At 37.9% G+C, this 18,919-nt stretch overlaps 1 protein-coding gene across 2 annotated transcripts in view; it reads left to right on the top strand.

Annotated features, from left to right (window-relative positions):
- The first annotated feature begins 214 nt into the window (after nucleotides 1-214).
- RAB3C (RAB3C, member RAS oncogene family) overlaps nucleotides 215-18,919 on the top strand; it is a 322,157-nt gene continuing 303,452 nt past the window's right edge. Inside the window, exon 1 of one of the 2 annotated variants that reach the window (XM_082457407.1) lies at nucleotides 215-5,946. In XM_082457407.1, the coding sequence (XP_082313533.1) occupies nucleotides 5,929-5,946 (18 nt within the window). In that variant the 5' untranslated portion in view covers nucleotides 215-5,928. The other variant, XM_082457406.1, reaches the window with a different exon arrangement.

Genomic DNA, 18,919 nt, shown 5'->3' with positions numbered 1-18,919 from the left:
ATTTTCTGTTTCTTCCTGGTTCAGTCTTGGAAGGTTATGCATTTCTAAGAATTTGTCCATTTCTTCCAGGTTGTCCATTTTATTGGCATAGAGTTGCTTGTAGTAGTCTCTTAGGATGCTTTGTATTTCTGCAGTGTCTGTTGTAACTTCTCCTTTTTTCATTTCTAATTTTATTGATTTGAGTCCTCTCCCTCTTTTCTTGACGAGTCTAGCTAATGGTTTATCAATTTTGTTTATCTTCTCAAAGAACCAGCTTTTAGTGTTATTGATCTTTGCTATTGTTTTCTTTGTTTCTATTTCATTTATTTCTGCTCTGATCTTTATGATTTCTTTCCTTCTGCTAACTTTGGGTTTTGTTTGTTCTTCTTTCTCTGGTTCCTTTAGGTGTAAGGTTAGATTATTTATTTGAGATTTTTCTTGTTTCTTGAGGTAGGCTTGTATAGCTATAAACTTTCCACTTAGAACTGCTTATGCTGCATCCCATAGGTTTTGGATCGTCGTGTTTTCATTGTCATTTGTCTCTAGGTATTTTTTGATTTCCTCTTTGATTGCTTCAGTGATCTCTTGGTTATTTAGTAACATATTGTTTAGCCTCCATGTGTTTGTGTTTTTTACGTGTTTTTCCCTGTAATTCATTTCTAATCTCATGGCGTTGTGGTCAGAAAAGATGCTTGATATGATTTCAATTTTCTTAAATTTACTGAGGCTTGATTTGTGACCCAAGATGTGATCTATCCTGGAGAATGTTCCGTGTGCAGTTGAGAAGAAAGTGTAACCTGCTGTTTTTGGATGGAATGTCCTATAAATATCAATTAAATCTATCTGGTCTATTGTGTCATTTAAAGCTTCTGTTTCCTTATTTATCTTCATTTTGGATGATCTGTCCAATTGGTGTAAGAGAGGTGTTAAATTCCCCCACTATTATTGTGTTACTGTCGATTTCCTCTTTTATAGCTGTTAGTAGTTGCCTTATGTACTGAGGTGCTCCTATGTTGGGTGCATATATATTTATAATTGTTATATCTTCTTCTTGGATTGATCCCTTGATCATTATGTAGTGTCCTTCCTTGTCTCTTGTAACATTCTTTATTTTAAAGTCTATTTTATCTGAGTATTGCTACTCCAGCTTTCTTTTGATTTCCATTTGCATGGAATATCTTTTTCCATCCCCTCACTTTCAGTCTGTATGTGTCCCTAGGTCTGAAGTGGGTCTCTTGAAGACAGCATTTATATGGGTCTTGTTTTTGTATCCATTCAGCAAGCCTGTGTCTTTTGGTTGGAGCATTTAATCCATTTATGTTTAAGGTAATTATTGATATGTATGTTCCTACTACCATTTTCCTAATTGTTTTGGGTTTGTTTTTGTAGGTGCTTTTCTTCTCTTGTGTTTCCCACTTAGAGAAGTTCCTTTAGCATTTGTTGTAGAGCTGGTTTGGTGGTGCTGAATTCTCTTAGCTTTTGCTTGTCTGTAAAGCTTTTGATTTCTCCATCGAATCTGAATGAGATCTTTGCCGGGTAGAGTAATCTTGGGTGTAGGTTCTTCCCTTTCATCACTTTAAGTATATCATGCCACACCCTTCTGGCTTGTAGAGTTTCTGCTGAGAAATCAGCTGGTAACCTTATGGGAGTTCCCTTGTATGTTATTTGTCATTTTTCCCTTGGTGCTTTCAATAATTTTTCTTTGTCTTTAATTTTTGCCAATTTGATTACTATGTGTCTCGGCATGTTTCTCCTTGGATTTATCCTGTATGAGACTCACTGCACTTCTGGATTTGGGTGACTATTTCCTTTCCCATGTTAGGGAGGTTTTCGACTATAATCTCTTCAAATATTTTCTCTGGTCCTTTCTCTCTCTCTTCTCCTTCTTGGACCCCTATAATGTGAGTGTTGTTGCATTTAATGTTGTCCCAGAGGTCTCTTAGGCTGTCTTCATTTCTTTTCATTCTTTTTTCTTTGTTCTGTTCTGCAGCAGTGAATTCCACCATTCTGTCTTCCAGGTCACTTATCCATTCTTCTGCCTCAGTTATTCTGCTATTGATTCCTTCTAGTGTAGTTTTCATTTCAGTTATTATATTGTTCTTCTCTGATTGTTTGTTCTTTAATTCTTCTAGGTCTTTGTTAAACATTTCTTGCATCTTCTCAATCTTTGCCTCCATTCTTTTTCCGAGGTCCTGGGTGATCTTCACTATCATTGTTCTGAATTCTCTTTCTGGAAGGTTGCCTATCTCCACTTCATTTAGTTGTTTTTCTGGGGTTTTATCTTGTTCCTTCATCTGGTACATAGCCCTCTGCCTTTTCATCTTATCTTTCTGTGAATGTGGTTTTTGTTCCACAGGCTGCAGGATTGTAGTTCTTCTTGCTCCTGCTGTCTGCCCTCTCAATATTGCCTTTTGTGAGAAAAACTATGGGCAAGAATCAGGGCTTTGGAATTAGATAACCCTGAGCTTCAAATCCTGGCCGAACATCTTGCTGGCTAGGTGTCCATAAGCAAAATCATGAGCAAGAATGAGTTAAAATTATTTTCCTTTTAATTAAAAAGAGATCAATAACATCATGGGGATATTCAATTTCTTCCAAAGGGAACATGAGACAATCAATAGTATTTCTTGATACAGATGCTGCACAAAGTTGAAATCAAAGACAGCTTTAACACAGAGAGTCAGACAAAGGTAACAGGGCTCAGTCCAGAAAAACCTCCTTTTTGTTTGGAAATGGTCCCAGAAACACCTAGGATTAGGCGCCCAGGCATATCCTTGCACAGTGGATTTGAGTAAGGCGTGCATGAGGGAGTAAGTGAATCCCCAGGGTCATGCTTGTCTCTTATACCAAGCCTCAGTCATTTTATTTTTCAATGTAAGTACTAACAGAGAGATGGTAACAATGGTAGAAACAAAATATCTAATGCTATTTTTCAATTAACCAACATCATCATTACTAATTAATAATTAATTATTCTTGTTCTTGGCTTTGTTTTAGCCAAATAAATTATCCCCATTTAACCCTACTTGATAGAATTTTACTGTTTAATAGAGCTGATATAGACAGGGACTGATAACAACAAAGTGAATAATAGATAAACTAGATAAATACAAAAAACAAAGTAAATGCTAGTAAATATCAGATAAACACAGGATAGGTAAAAGCCAATCAGTAATGAATAGTGATGTCGGACAATGAAAAGAAAACTGAATCCAAAGACAAAGATTTAAGAGTTCTTATCTCAGCTATCCCTCTAATCATCTATGTGACCCTGGGTAAATCATGCTCCTTGGCCCTCAGCACCTTTGAGCCTGCTCTACTTTCTAATATGGGGAAGTGCTCATGTTACATACTTTGTGACACTCACTGGTGGGCTCTTTGCCTTCACTTAACTCTACTTTGCCTTTTAAAACCATTTTAATATCAACTAACCCCAGATTCATATGTAAGTGGAGAAGACTTCCCTCTTTCCTTATTTCCTCAACAAGAGCCAGACTATTCTAACCTTTGGGTAATTCCTTGATTTTAAGGCTTTGATTGCTCTTAAATTACAGATATCCCTGGGAATGGATAAATTTTAAAATTATTAGACATTCACATTTCAGTAAAATTGCAGAGGGAAAAAAGCAGCAAGATTTATCTTATAGTTCCCCTTATGCCTTGTAGTAGAGATTACCAGCTGTCTCCCAGCACCTGTTCTTCCCCAGTACCCATTTTATAACAGAATTCCTGATTTTCAGCTGGGCACATGTTTACCCAGAATAGGGACTACATTTCCCAGCCTACCTTGCAAGTAGGTATGATCATAAGATTAAGGTCTAGGCACTGTAATGTAAGAGCACTGGTGTATTAAAAGGGATGCTGGAATGCCCTTCTTCATCATATTTTCCTTCCTGCCGGCTAGAATGTGGATGTAAGAGATGGAGCCCCAGAAGTCATCTGGCGACCTTGGGAATGAAACTCACAGATGGTGGCCTAATTTCAAGCAAAGGTAAAGTGCTCTTCTGACTTTAAGGAGATAATCAGTTCCAGTCCACTTTTGTTTGTTTAGTTGGTCCCTGGCTAGCTTTTTTTTTTTACTCTCTTCACCCACTTAAATAACCACCTAAGGCAGGAGAAACAGGACAGAACTAAGTTCCCCCAAACCTTTCACAACGTTTTTTTTTTTTTTCCCACAACTCAATTTTCATGGGTCCTTCCACAAATAAAAGACATACTAGAAAACTGAGGAGGTAAATCATTGTAATAAAATTTTAAGAAGGGGTGAACTTCTCAAATAATAGTAAATCCGAGAGGGTTCGACATTTTTAATATTTCAACATGTTCTGTGGTATCAGACTCTTTGAATTCTGAGAATTTCAGAAGGTGATGATGATAGTATGAAAATTATAGGAAATCATTTTGAAGAAAGACAAGCTCTAAGTAGCTGTGCAAATTTTTATTATTAAATGCCAATAATTATACACATTTAAGTGTCAATATTACTTTGTTGGTACTTCTCTTGGAAAAAATTTATAAAGAAGTGCACCTTTACATAGATCTAAAAAAGATCTGCAGAAGGCTTACGTGTAATAAGCTATCAAGAAACATACAGATATTGGTTTTTACCTTTTAATTTTATTTGCTATTAGCTAATTTAAATGAAATTGCTTGAAACCTCACATAATGCTCACATAACCAATGCTCCCCTATGAGGGGAGCATTTTCAAATGTGTTTTCTGAGTAGCTATAAAAACTATTTACCTAGGTGATATCACATTACATTCTCATTGACTGAAAGATTAGAAGACAGATCTTAGATTTCTTAAAAAAAAAAAAGGCAAAAACAAAAACACAATCTAAAATTATTGGGACATTTTGAACATGGTAGGTTCCCAATGCATTGTTGTTGCAATATTGAGTCAGTCTGTGAAGTTTTTGAGGTTTGTATTTTTGAAAAATTCTTACACATAAAAAATTTTAAGGCAGTGGTTCTTTGTTTAAGGACCACTTGCATCAGAATTGCTGGAGTGTTTGTTTAAAATGCTAATTCCCAGACACCTAATCACTTCCAGTGAATCAGAATTTCTACGCATGCCTTGAGAATATGAATTTTAACACCCCCAAGAGATTTTGAAGCACATTTAAGTTTAAGAACCTCCATTCTACTGCTTTGTCTAGTGCAATGAAGTTTGAAGCAGTTTTAAGTTATTACTTCCATGTCTCTGTCAGTATCAAGTTAATTCTTTTCCCATTCTGCCTCCAATTTTTGACCGCACGTGAAAGGCAGGGATGATTACTGGACTGATTAACATTTACTCTTAAGGGGAAAAGGGAGTTTTTAGATCGGTACAGAGAATGTGGATAGTCACACATATTTGTGAACTGAGGGGAAAAGATAAGTGTAATAAAAGTACAGTTCCGAGATTTCAAAACTATTTTTGAACTAGTCTGGAGGAGCATGATTGTAATGTAAGGCATGACTCTGTGTTAAAGAAAGGACAGGATAACTTAATAGAGGTCTCCTATCGTGTTCTGTGACGGTGCTTCTAGGCTCTGGTGATGAATGTGTTCATTTTCTGTGACTTCCTTTGGGTAAATAACCCAGTGCCCTATCAGCTCTCCAGCCCTGGGCCAGCAGCGGCCGTGTGTGCGCACTAATGACGGTGGAAGGTGTCTGGGGGAGGGCCTGGGGAGGGGCGGCCCAGCACGATCGCGCCCCTGGCACTTCCTAAGAGACTCTCAGCTCTTTCTCTGCAGCTGGTACTTGAAGACTCCACACTCTCCCTCCAGAGAAAAGAAACCATCTATCTAAATTAGCTGTTCTCCCTCGTCCCTCGTTTCTCCCTCCGCCAGCCGCCACCCCCACCCCTTCCATTGTGTAGTGCGTTTAGCTCCGCTTCCTGGGTGAGACCTTAACCTCGTTTGTAGCAGGAGGGATTACTGAGAATTTCGGAACCTTGAGTTGCAATGGAGCTGTATGGAAAGGTAAGCAGAAGGGAGTTCCTCCGCATGCTCTGAGCGAAATCTCGCTTTAATGGACTTTGATGGGTGTGTGTGTGTGTGTGTGTGTGTGTGTGTGTGTGTACGCGCGCGCGTGGGTGCCTTCTCAATGCAATTGTGTGAGTGAACCACTTTCTTTATGTGTGTGCCATTCATTCTCGTTCTCCCCCGCGTTTGGTGAATGAGATTGTAAAACCACCCCACTCTGCCTATGGAAATGAATAAACTTTCCCGATTCAGGATGGGGAGGTGTAGGGCGGAGAGTTCCAGAACGCAGAGCAGGTTTCGTTTAGATTGGGAATTAGCACAAGGTAGTGCGTTTCCTAACAAGAAAAATCACAATCTAGCTTCGGAAAGCGATAGGTAGCAAAGAAAAATCTCCAGCTGAGATGAGCTGGGGTCACTTTCGCCTGCACCTTGCGAGGAAATAGTCTGTGAGGCTGAGAGCAGCAGCAACCGGGAGCGATTCCAAAAGAGAAGGGAGGCTCCGCGGCCGAGTCCAACTGGAGGAGCAACCCGTTTTACTGCTGGCTTGCCGGGAAATGTAGTTCACGGCTCACCGGTTTGCCGGAAAGCTCAGTAGGGTCAGACTACAACTCCCAGGAGCACGCGGGGCTCTCAGCCAGTACGCGTGTGCGGCGCCAGGAAGGGACAGCTCCGGTGCTGATGTTGGAGCCGGTTAGCGAACCCCAAGAGTGCAGTGTGGAGCGTGAAGCGCACGGGCTGTGCACGCTTGATCGGGCTCCCGGGCCAGCACTGTCTTAGCCAGGGAGAGAGGACACTTTGCGAACAATGAGACACGAAGCTCCCATGCAGGTGGGTCTATATAGAAAGTGTGGTGGCCTCGGGAGGAATTGAAAGAGATGCTTTCTCCCTCGCTCCCAGCATAAACTGCGCCCGATCTAAGGGAAGGTCTTAGGCAGCCACCCGCGGGGATGCGGTTCTGACTTGGTCCAGGGAACAGAACTGGGTTCCTCTACGCTCCGCGGGGCTGTGACTGGGGATGTTTTGACGCGGGTAAGAGTATACATTATCTTCCTAGGCTCCACAAGGAGGATTATAGTGTCTAAAACGTAAACTTGAGCAAACAAAAGTCAGAGGAACATGCAATCTCGTATTGGCATTGATTGCCCCTCCTGGCTTGCCTGGTTTGTGATCGCGGTGCAGACACACGGACTTATGGCGAGGTTCGGGGTTGCGAACTCTACTGGAGTCGGGATAGAGCGAATACCGCTTGGTTAAGAGCGCGCTAAGAAAGGAGAAGCCAGTGTTAGGGTCCCCATAGTCCTCTTTCTTCAGTTAGGGTCCTAGTAGTATCAATGGAAAAAGCAAACCCACTGGGGCTTGACCCTTCCCAGAAGTAAGCAAGCCTTTATCGCTGTCCACACAACTGGTTTACTGCTGCGTTTCAAAGACTATCCTCTGAGCTTTCCTGAGTAATGTGCCCATTTGTTGTCCGTTCCGATTCCCTATTTCAGTCACATTCTTATGTTTGCTTCCTTTGACTCCGGTGCAAAGGCGCCTCTGCCTAAGCACCTTGCTTAAGTTTTGTTTTTAAGTAAAGATGAGTGATGCTTTCTCCTTTGTATGTACAATCAGTTAACGCTAAACATCAGCCTGTGTTCATTACCAAGCAGAGTGATCCCATTGCGTAACAGAAAGGCACTTTATGAATGGGATTGAGAGGGGAATGGAACACACGTTTGGAACGTGTTGTCTCTCTTGAGAACCCAACCCTGCTACCAAATCCACCAATATAAATGTTTGACTTTAATTCGTGCTTAAACATTTTCCACAAAAATCAAGGGCTTTAAATGTATGCTTCAATTTACTTTTTATTTATGGTATGGGTTACGTATATTAAGATATATGCTGACTGGACTGTTCAATGAAAAAAGATCTGTAGAATTTAATTGTTTGTTGAAGGATTATATAATAGAAGCTCTCGAATTACCTTATGAGTTATTGAAAATTTGATTTGTTCCAGAGAACATTGGCCCCATTGTGAATCTTCTAATACCTCTGTTTGACTTAGTTTTTCATTATAGACCTGACGTGAAAAGAATCTGGACAGACAATAAAGGTACAGGCTGTTGCAATCAAGATATATTGGCTTATGATAATTTCCCACTACTAGAGGTACTGCCAGGAACCAACTGGCTAAATTAATCATATCTGATTACAAGTAAACATTGACAGTAGATTTTAATAGTAGATTGTTAGTATTTAGCATCAAACCCATATATGCACTGAAGTGTTTATGTTAAAATAAATTTCTAACAAATAAATCACACTGCATCTTTATTTTTATTTTCTTATAATAATTGCTTAGAATGTTCAGAAGGGTCAATAAAATGTTACAGAACTCTATGAAATTAGTGCCTTAAGAACTATTTTAAATTATTTCATATCAACTTTGTAGTAGGCACTGTAATTCCATATTTTAGTCAGAACTTTAATGAATAATTAATATAAAAATAGGTAACAAAATTAATTTGCTTCTGGGTGGAGTTGTCACATTTAGGATGTATTTTATTCATTGGACTTGATTTTTGAAATTAAAAATTTCAATGCCCAAATGCTATCAAGAATAACATGTACATTAAAAAAAATCAAAGACTATTTTCTGTAGTATATTTCATTTAAGCACATTTACTGATTCAATTTACCAAGTAAATTGTTATGGTGGCCCTCTCTCAATTACTGTCAGGTTTTCAAACATATATAATGATAGGAAGAATAAAAACTATAAACATGCTTTTTATATATATAGAAAGAATAAAAACTATAAACATGCTTTATATATATATATATATATATATATATTTTTTAAGTGGTAAGTAATGTCTCAGCACCTGTACTGCTGAATCATAAGCACATAATCACATTCCAGGTGATTTTGACATATGAAAATGCAACGAGGTGAATAGTTGACTTTTTCTTCTTTCCATGTAAAGACTGAACCACATCATCATTTAAAATACATGCCCCTAAGTTTTCCCTTAGGTTTCTGGAAAATGAGTCACAAGCAAAACCTCATTCTATAGTTTCATTATCCTAAGAGATTCTTTTCCCCATGTAAAAATATTTAGTTCATTTATTCAGTGAAACAAAATGTGCTCTTTAATTGTTGATTTCCTAATTTACTTATTTTATTTTCTTAAATCAAAGAATCCTTTAAAAATTAATGTCTTTTAAAAAGTATTTATTGTGCCTATGTACATAGCTTGGTGCTCTGTTCGAGGTAGTTATCTTTGATATATGCAAATTTTCTGAAGAATATTTCTCTCTGAGTTGATGCAAAATGAGGGATAATAATTGTTTTATAGTGACTATTAAAATAATAAACAGTAATAGTCTTTGCTGTCTGTATTTCCTTTGCAACTAAATAATTAGGAATAGCATTTGGTAAGTGTTCCAAATGATGGGTTAGAATTTTAATGCAGGAGATGGTCATTTTGTGTTTTTTCATTCAGTGCATCCATGAATTCTGAGGGCGAAATGAAATGGGGAATAGCAGCGCTCATGACTTGAGGGCAAGACTCTCATGAACAAATTGTCGTTTGATTCAGGAGCCAGGTTGAACAAATTCCAGTTTATCTATTGCTTTGTGCCAAGCACTGTGCCTTGCATTCAGATCTCTGTGTGTGTGTGTGTATGTGTGTGTGTGTGTGTGTGTGTGTGTGTGTGTGTGTGTGTGCAAGATATAAAACAGTCCTAGAGGTCACCATTATCCTAATTATGGGCAGATAACTAGAACTTTTTAAGATTAAACAACTTTCCCAACACGGTAAATTCAAAATTCTGCCAGACTCTAGAAAGCCCTTGTTATTTCCTCTATTATTTTGGGTTCTTCAAGAAGACACAAAATGGTGGTGTAAAGAATGAGGGCACTATTGATATAATTTGATTCATTCATTTGGTTCAGAAGAAAGAAAATTGTCTCTTCTGTTTATAAAATTATCTTGTATAAACTAAACCAAATATTTGAGAAGGGCCAATGTTTTAAAAATGGCTAGCTTTCTGTTTCCTGGGTTTGAATTTCTTGCAGCTTTACTTACTCTCTTGCAGGACTAGTGGAATTCATTGTCTCTGTTTAAATGCTTATCTTCAATTTTGTCATCCACAAGCTTTCTTGGTCATCACATAAGCGCAGAGCCCTCTAACTATTTAGGAAACTTGAAACTACTCAAACCATGAAGCAGAATGCCAAAAAAGGTTATTTGGCTAAAAATGAGGAGGACTGAAGAAAGAATATAAGTGTAGGCTGAAAATGAGGTTGAGGTGAAAACTCCAATAGGTATTAAATACAGCCATGCTATATAACAAAAACAACTTACAAAGAATCAAAGTCTAAGTATCATTGTTTCATTTGGCTATGGAAGGTACATGGCAATCTTGCATTTTATTATTGTGGAATTTCTAAGCACATCCAGCCTCTATGATGATCCCTTTATCTTTATAAGAAGTGGAAGTTTAGTCCTCATCCCTTACGGAGACAAACTCTAGTTGACATTGGAGAAGCAAGAACTTTTTTCTTACTCCATTTGAGCAAATTCCTCAAGTATCCACCTTTCTTCTGTAAAGGAAAGTGGAGGATAGAGAGGGGAATTATAGTAAAAATAAATTTCTGTGGTGTAAGAATGATTTTCCATTTTCATTTTTTTAGTCCAAGAAGTTGTGGTTTTATTACATGGCATAACCACAATTTTCCCCTACCATTCTAAGCTTATATTGGAACTGCAGGTTCCTTTCCTGACCATCATATTCCAAGACGGAAATATATTTTTATGCTAAGGATTGAATTTTCCTGGGACTATTCTTACACCAAGGATATTCAACTTACTAAGTATAAACAGTTGTGCCACCTGAAAAAAATGTTGTATTGGTTAAAGGTCATCCAACAATTTCCCCCATTTTTCATTCGTTAATTGGGTCCAGAGGTTCTAAAGGAACCCTCTTAATAGCTCATAGTTTTTTACCATGCATACTGTGACCTGTGAAGATGAAATCTTTTAGATTTATTTGGAATTATATAAATTTTTAGCCTTTTTCATTTGCTTATTTACAGTTTTTGAGATATTTCTATATGTTGAAATGTACAAATATTAAGTGAACAACTTGATGAATTTAAAAAATTATTTATTTTTATTTTTTTTTAAAGTCTTTATTGAATTTGTTACAATATTGCTTCTGTTTTATGTTTTGATTTTTTGGCTGCAAGGCATGTGGGATCTTAGCTCCCTGACCAGGGGTCAAACCCGCACCCCATGCATTGGAAGGTGAAGTCTTAACCACTGGACCTCCAGGGAAGTCCCAAATTTGATGAATTTTGATAAATGGGTACACCTGTGTAGTACATACCACTATAAAGATGTAGAACATTTCCAATCAGCCCCCAAAGTTCCTTCATTCACATTCTTTTTCCAGTTAATCTACTAATGCAATAAATTCTTGACTTCTTTCCCCATAAATTAGTCCTGTTCTAGAACTCTGTATAGTTCTGGAAAACATACAAAATGAACATATTGCAGACTATACAGTGTGTACTCTTGAGTCTGGCTTATTTTGCTCAGTATAATGTGTAAGGGATTTATTCATGTTTTTGCATGTATCAATAATTCATTTTGTTTTATTGATGCATATTATACTGGTGTATCAATCTACAACACTTTTAAAATCTATTTGTCTGTTGATGGACTTTGAGGTAATTTCATTTGGTGCTACTATAATGAAGGCTATAAACATTATCACATTGGTCTTTTTATGATAATGTGTTTTCATTTCTTATGGGTAAATACCTAGAAGTAGAATTGTTGAGGTAAAGGGTAAGACTTTAACTTTCTAAGAAACAGTCAAATCTCTAGCCAAAATTGTAGTGCCATTTCACATTCTCACTGGCAATGTATGAACATTCTAGTGGCTTCACATCCTTAACAGTGTCTGGTGTCAGTGGCCGTTTAACTTCTGGCCACTTTAATGGGTGTTTATTGTATCTCATTGTGATCCGTATTTGCATTTTTCTGATCACGGTGATGTTTAGTAAATTTGTATCTGTTTACTGGCCATTTGGATATCTTCCTTTGTGTAGTGTCTGCATAGCCTTTTATCCATTATCTGGGTTGTCTTTTTATTGTTTAGTTGCAGAAGATCTTTATATAGGTTTTTTTTCTTTTTTGATATGTTTGTTTATTTAGTTTTGAAACTAGTTCTTTGAATGTATTAAAATATTTTCTGCCAGTCTGTGCCTTGAATACTTATATCTTAATAGTGTCTTCTGATGAGTATTTTTATTTTGATGAAATTTAGGTTATTAATTATAGGTGGGATCTATATTTGGACTCTGTACTTGCTTTGATCTATTTGTCTTAACTATGTCCCAAGACCTTACTACATTTGTTATTTCTAGTAGTATTTTTTTAGATTCCTTAAGAATTTCCCCATAAATAATTGTATCATTTGCAAATAGAGGCAGATCTTTCTTTCCAGTGACCTTCTTTTTTTTTTTTTCCCTATAACTTATTCCACAGGATAGGACAGCTAGTAAAATGTTTTATTTTTTTAAATTATTTTTTTATTTTTAATTTTTTTCAATTGCTGAATTCATCACACCACAACCCCCACCCCCCCGCCGCTTTCTCCCCTTGGTGTCCATACATTTGTTCTCTACATCTGTGTCTCAATTTCTGCCCTGCAAACCACTTCATCTGTACCATTTTTCTAGGTTCCACATATATGCATTAATATATGATATTTGTTTTTCTCTTTCTGACTTACTTCACTCTGTATGACAGTCTCTACATCCATCCACGTCTCTGCAAATGACCCAGTTTCGTTCCTTTTTATGGCTGAGTAATATTCCATTGTACATATGTACCACATCTTCTTTATCCATTCGTCTGTCGATGGGCATTTAGGTTGCTTCCGTGACCTGACTATTGCAAATAGTGCTGCAATGGACATTGGGGTGCATGTGTCTTTTTGAATTATGGTTTTCTCTGGGTATATGCCCAGTAGTGCGATTGCTGGATCATATGGTAATTCCATTTTTAGTTTTTTAAGGAACGTCCATACTGTTCTCCATAGTGGCTGTATCAATTTACATTCCCACCAACAGTGCAAGAGGGTTCCCTTTTCTCCACACTCTCCCCAACATTTGTTGTTTGTAGATTTTCTGATGATGGCCATTCTAACTGGTGTGAGGTGATACCTCATTGTAGTTTTGATTTGCATTTCTCTAATAATTAGTGATGTTGAGCCGCTTTTCATGTGCTTCTTGGCCATCTGTATGTCTTCTTTGGAGAAATGTCTATTTAGGTCTTCTGCCCATTTTTGGATTGGGTTGTTTGTTTTTTTAATATTGAGGTGCATGAGCTATTTATATATTTCGGAGATTAATCCTTTGTCAGTTGCTTCATTTGCAAATATTTTCTCCCATTCTGAGGGTTGTCTTTTCGTCTTGTTTATGGTTTCCTTTGCTGTGCAAAAGCTTTTCACTTTCATTAGGTCCCATTTGTTTATTTTTGTTTTTATTTCCCTTACTCTAGGAGGTGGATCAAAAAAGATCTTGCTGTGATTTATGTCAAAGAGTGTTCTTCCTATGTTTTCCACTAAGAGTTTTATAGTGTCCGGTCTTACATTTAGGTCTCTAATCCATTTTGAGTTTATTTTTGTGTATGGTGTTAGGGAGTGCTCTAATTTCTTTCTTTTACATGTAGCTGTCCAGTTTTCCCAGCACCACTTATTGAAGAGACTGTCTTATCTCCATTGTATATCCTTGCCTCCTTTGTCATAGATTAGTTGACCATAGGCACGTGGGTTTATCTCTGGGCTTTCTATCCTGTTCCATTGATCTATATTTCTGTTTTTGTGCCAGTACCATATTGTCTTGATTACTGTAGCTTTGCAGTATAGTCTGAAGTCAGGGAATCTGATTCCTCCAGCTCCATTTTTTTCCCTCAAGACTGCTTTGTCTATTCGGGGTCTTTTGTGTCTCCATACAAATTTTAAGATTTTTTGTTCTAGTTCTGTAAAAAATGCCATTGGTAATTTGATAGAGATTGCATTGAATTTGTAGATTGCTTTGGATAGTATAGTCATTTTCACAATATTGATTCTTCCAATCCAAGAACATGGTATATCTCTCCATCTGTTGGTATCATCTTTTATTTCTTTCATCAGTGTCTTATAGCTTTCTGCATACAGGTCTTATGTCTCCCTAGGTAGGTTTATTCCCAGGTATTTTATTCTTTTTGTTGCAGTGGTAAATGGGAGGGTTTCCTTAATTTCTCTTTCAGATTTTTCATCATTAGTGTATAGGAATGCAAGAGATTTCTGTGCATTAATTTTGTGTCCTGCAACTTTACCAAATTCATTGATTAGCTCTAGTAATTTTCTGGTGGCATCTTTAGGATTCTCTATGTATAGTATCATGTCGTCTGCAAACAATTTGTATTCCTTTTATTTCTTTTTCTTCTCTGATTGCTGTGGTTAGGTTTTCCCAAACTATGTTGAATAATAGTGGTGAGAGTGGACATCCTTGTCTTGTTCCTGATCTTAGAGGAAATGCTTTCAGTTTTTCACCGATGAGAATGATGTTTGCTGTGGGTTTGTCATATATGGCCTTTATCATGTTGAAGTAGCTTCCCTCTTTGCCCACTTTCTGGAGAGTTTTTATCATAAATGAGTGTTGAATTTTGTCAAAAGCTTTTTCTGCATCTATTGAGATGACCATATGGTTTTTATTCTTCAATTTGTTAATATGGTGTATCACATTGATTGACTTGCGTATATTGAAGAATCCTTGCATCTGTGGGATAAATTCCACTTGATCATGATGTATGATTCTTTTAATGTGTTGTTGTATTCTGTCTGCTAGTATTTTGTTGAGGATTTTTGCATCTATATTCATCAGTGATATTGGTCTGTAATTTTCTTTTTTTGTAGTATCTTTGTCTGGTTTTGGTATCAGGGTGATGGTGGCCTCATAGAATGAGTTTGGGAGTGCTCCTTCCTCTGCAATTTTTTGGAAGAGTTTGAGAAGGATGGGTGTTAGCTCTTCTCTAACTGTTTGATAGAATTCACCTGTGAAGCCATCTGGTCCTGGACTTTTGTTTCTGGGAAGATGTTTTTTTTTTTTTAATGAAAGCTTCTTTCTTTTTTATTTATTTATTTTTGGCTGTGTTGGGTCTTCGCCTCCATGCGAGGGCTTTCTCTAGTTGCGGCGAGTGGGGGCCACTCTTCATCGTGGTGCGCGGGCCTCTCACCATCGTGGCCTCTCTTGGTGTGGAGCACAAGCTCCAGACGCGCAGGCTCAGTAGTTGTGGCTCATGGGCCTTGTTGCTCCGTGGCATGTGGGATCGTCCCAGACCAGGGCTCAAACCCGTGTCCCCTGCATTGGCAGGCAGTTTTTCAACCACTGCGCCACCAGGGAAGCCCTCTGGGAAGATTTTTAATCACAAGTAATTTCATTACTTGTGATTGGTCTGTTCATATTTTCTGTTTCTTCCTGGTTCAGTCTTGGAAGCTTATACCTTTCTAAGAATTTGTCCATTTCTTCCAGGTTGTCCATTTTATTGGCATAGAGTTGCTTGTAATAGTCTCTTAGGATGCTTTGTATTTCTGTGGTGTCTGTTGTAACTTCTCCTTTTTCATTTCTAGTTTTATTGATTTGAGCTCTCTCCCTCTTTTTCTTGATAAGTCTGGCTAATGGTTTATCAATTTTATTTATCTTCTCAAAGAACCGGGTTTTAGTGTTATTGATCTTTGCTATTGTCTTCTTTGTTTCTATTTCATTTATTTCTGCTCTGATCTTTATGGTTTCTTTCCTTCTGCTAACTTTGGGTTTTGTTTGTTCTTCTTTCTCTAGTTCCTTTAGGTGTAAGGTTAGATTGTTTAATTGAGATTTTTCTTGTTTCTTGAGGTAGGCTTGTATAGCTATAAACTTCCCTGTTAGAACTGCTTTTGCGGCATCCCACAGGTTTTGGATCATCGTGTTTTCATTGTCATTTGTCTCTAGGTATTTTTTTGATTTCCTCTTTGATTGCTTCAGTGATCTCTTGGTTATTTAGTAACATATGTTTAGCCTCCATGTCTTTTTGTTTTTTACGTTTTTTTCCCTGTGATTCATGTCTACTCTCATAGCGTTATGGTCAGAAAAGATGCTTGATATGATTTCAGTTTTCTTAAATTTACTGAGGCTTGATTTGTGGCCCGAGATGTGATCTATCCTGGAGAATGTTCTGAGCGCAATTGAGAACAAAGAGTAATCTGTTGTTTTTGGATGGAATGTCCTAAAACTATCAATTAAATCTATCTGGTCTACTGTGTCATTTAAAGCTTGTGTTTCCTTATTAATTTTCTGTTTGGATGATCTGTCCATGGGTGTAATTGAGGTGTTAAAGTCCCCCACTATCACTGTGTTACTGTCGATTTCCTCTTTTATAGCTGTTAGCAGTTGCCTTATGTATTGAGGTGCTCCTATGTTGGGTGCATATATATTTATAATTGTTATATTTTCTTCTTGGATTGTTCCCTTGATCATTACGTAGTGTCCTTCCTTGTCTCTTGTAACATTCTTTATTTTAAAGTCTATCTTATCTGATATGAGTATTGCTACTCCAGCTTTCTTTTGATTTCCATTTGCATTGAATATCTTTTTCCATCCGCTCACTTTCAGTCTGTATGTGTTCCTAGGTCTGAAGTGGGTCTCTTGAAGACAGCATATATATGGGTCTTCTTTTTGTATCCATTCAGCAAGCCTGTGTCTTTTGGTTGGAGCGTTTAATCCATTCACATTTAAGGTAATTATTGATATGTATGTTCCTACTACCATTTTCTTAATCGTTTTGGGTTTGTTTTTGTAGGTCCTTTTCTTCTCTTGTGTTTCCCACTTAGAGAAGTTCCTTTAGCATTTGTTGTAGAGCTGGTTTGGTGGTGCTGAATTCTCTTAGCTTTTGCTTGTTTGTAAAGCTTTTGATTTCTCCATCAAATCTGAATGAGATCCTTGCCGGGTAGCATTATTTTGGTTGTAGGTTCTTCCCTTTCATCACTTTAAGTATATCATGCCACTCCCTTCTGGCTTGTAGAGTTTCTGCTGAGAAATCAGCTGTTAACCTTATGGGAGTTCCCTTGTATGTTATTTGTCGTTTTTCCCTTGCTGCCATCAATAATTTTTCTCTGTCTTTAATTTTTGCCAGTTTGATTACTGTGTGTCTTGGCATGTTTCTCCTTGGGTTTATCCTGTATGGGACTCTCTGCGCTTCCTGGACTTGGGTGACTATTTCCTTTCCCATATTAGGGAAGTTTTCGCCTATAATCTCTTCAAATATTTTCTCGGGTCCTTTCTCTCTCTCTTCTCCTTCTGGGACCCCTATAATGCTAATGTTATTGCATTTAATGTTGTCCCAGAGGTTTCTTAGGCTGTCTCCATTTCTTTTCATTCTGTTTTCTTTATTCTGTTCCGCAGCAGTGAATTTCACCATTCTGTCTTCCAGGTCACTTATCCGTTCTTCTGCCTCAGTTATTTTGCTATTGATTCCTTTTAGTGTAGTTTTCATTTCAGTTATTGTATACTTCATCTCTGTTTGTTTGTTCTTTAATTCTTCTAGATCTTTGTTAAACATTTCTTGCATCGTCTCGATCTTTGCCTCCATTCTTTTTCCGAGGTCCTGGATGATCTTCACTCTCATTATTCTGAATTCTTTTTCTGGAAGATTGCCTATCTCCATTTCATTTAGTTGTTTTTCTGGGGTTTTATCTTGTTCCTTCATCTGGTACATAGCCCTCTGCCTTTTCATTTTGTCTATCTTTCTGTTAATGTGGTTTTTGTTCCACAGGCTGCAGGATTGTAGTTCTTCTTGCTTCTTCTGTCTGCCCTCTGGTGGATGAGGCTACCTAAGAGGCTTGTGCAAGTTTCCTAATTGGAGGGACTGGTGGTGGGTAGAGCTGGCTGTTGCTCTGGTGGGCAGAGCTCAGTAAAACTTTAATCCGCTTGTCTGCTGATGGGTGGGCCTGCCTTCCCTCCCTGTTGCTTGTTTGGCCTGAGGCGACCCAACACTGGAGCCTACCCGGGCTCTTTGGTGGGGCTAATGGCAGACTCTGTGAGGGCTCACGCCAAGGGGTACTTCCCTGAACTTCTGCTGCCGGTGTCCTTGTCCCTTGGTGAGCCACTGCTGCCCCCCACCTCTGCAGGAGACCCTCCAACACTAGCAGGTAGGTCTCATTCAGTCTCCTATGGGGTCACTGCTCCTTCCCCTGGGTCCCAATGCACACACTACTTCGTGTGTGCCCTCCAAGAGTGGAGTATCTGTTCCACCCAGTCCTGCCGATGTCCTGCAATCAAATCCCATTAGCCTTCAAAGTCTGATTCTCTAGGAATTCCTCCTCCCATTGCCAGACCCCCGAGTTGGGAAGCCTGACGTGTGGCTCAGAACCTTCAGTCCAATGAGTGGACTTCTGTAGTATAAGTGTTCTTCAGTTTGTGAATCACCCACCCAGCAGTTATGGGATTTGATTTTATTGTGATAGCGCCCCCCTACCATCTCATTGCAGCTTCTCCTTTGTCTTTGCATGTGGGGTATCTTTTTTGGTGAGTTCCAGTGTCTTCCTGTTGATGATTGTTCAGCAGTTAGTTGTGATTCCAGTGTTCTCAAAAGAGAGAGTAGTAAAATGTTGAGTAGAAGTGACGAGCAGACATTCTTTTCTTATTCCCAATCTTAGCAGAAATCCATCTTTCACCATTAAGTATGAAGTTAGCTGTAATTGGCTTTTTGTTGTTGTTGTTTTTATTATAGATATCCTTATCATACAGAAGGTATTTCTTTTGATTCCTAGTTTGCTAAGAATATTTGTTTTTAAAATAAATGGTTGCTGAATTTTGTCATTACTTTTTCTTCATCTGTTGGGGTGATCACATGGTTTATCTCCTTTATTCTATTGGATTATACTGATTGATTTT

Source organism: Balaenoptera physalus (assembly GCF_965194825.1).
Source record: "Balaenoptera physalus genome assembly, chromosome: 3".
In the NCBI taxonomy this organism is placed as follows: domain Eukaryota; kingdom Metazoa; phylum Chordata; class Mammalia; order Artiodactyla; family Balaenopteridae; genus Balaenoptera; species Balaenoptera physalus.
Note: the sequence above shows the minus strand (reverse complement) of the source record. Positions and strands in the feature narration are given on the sequence as shown.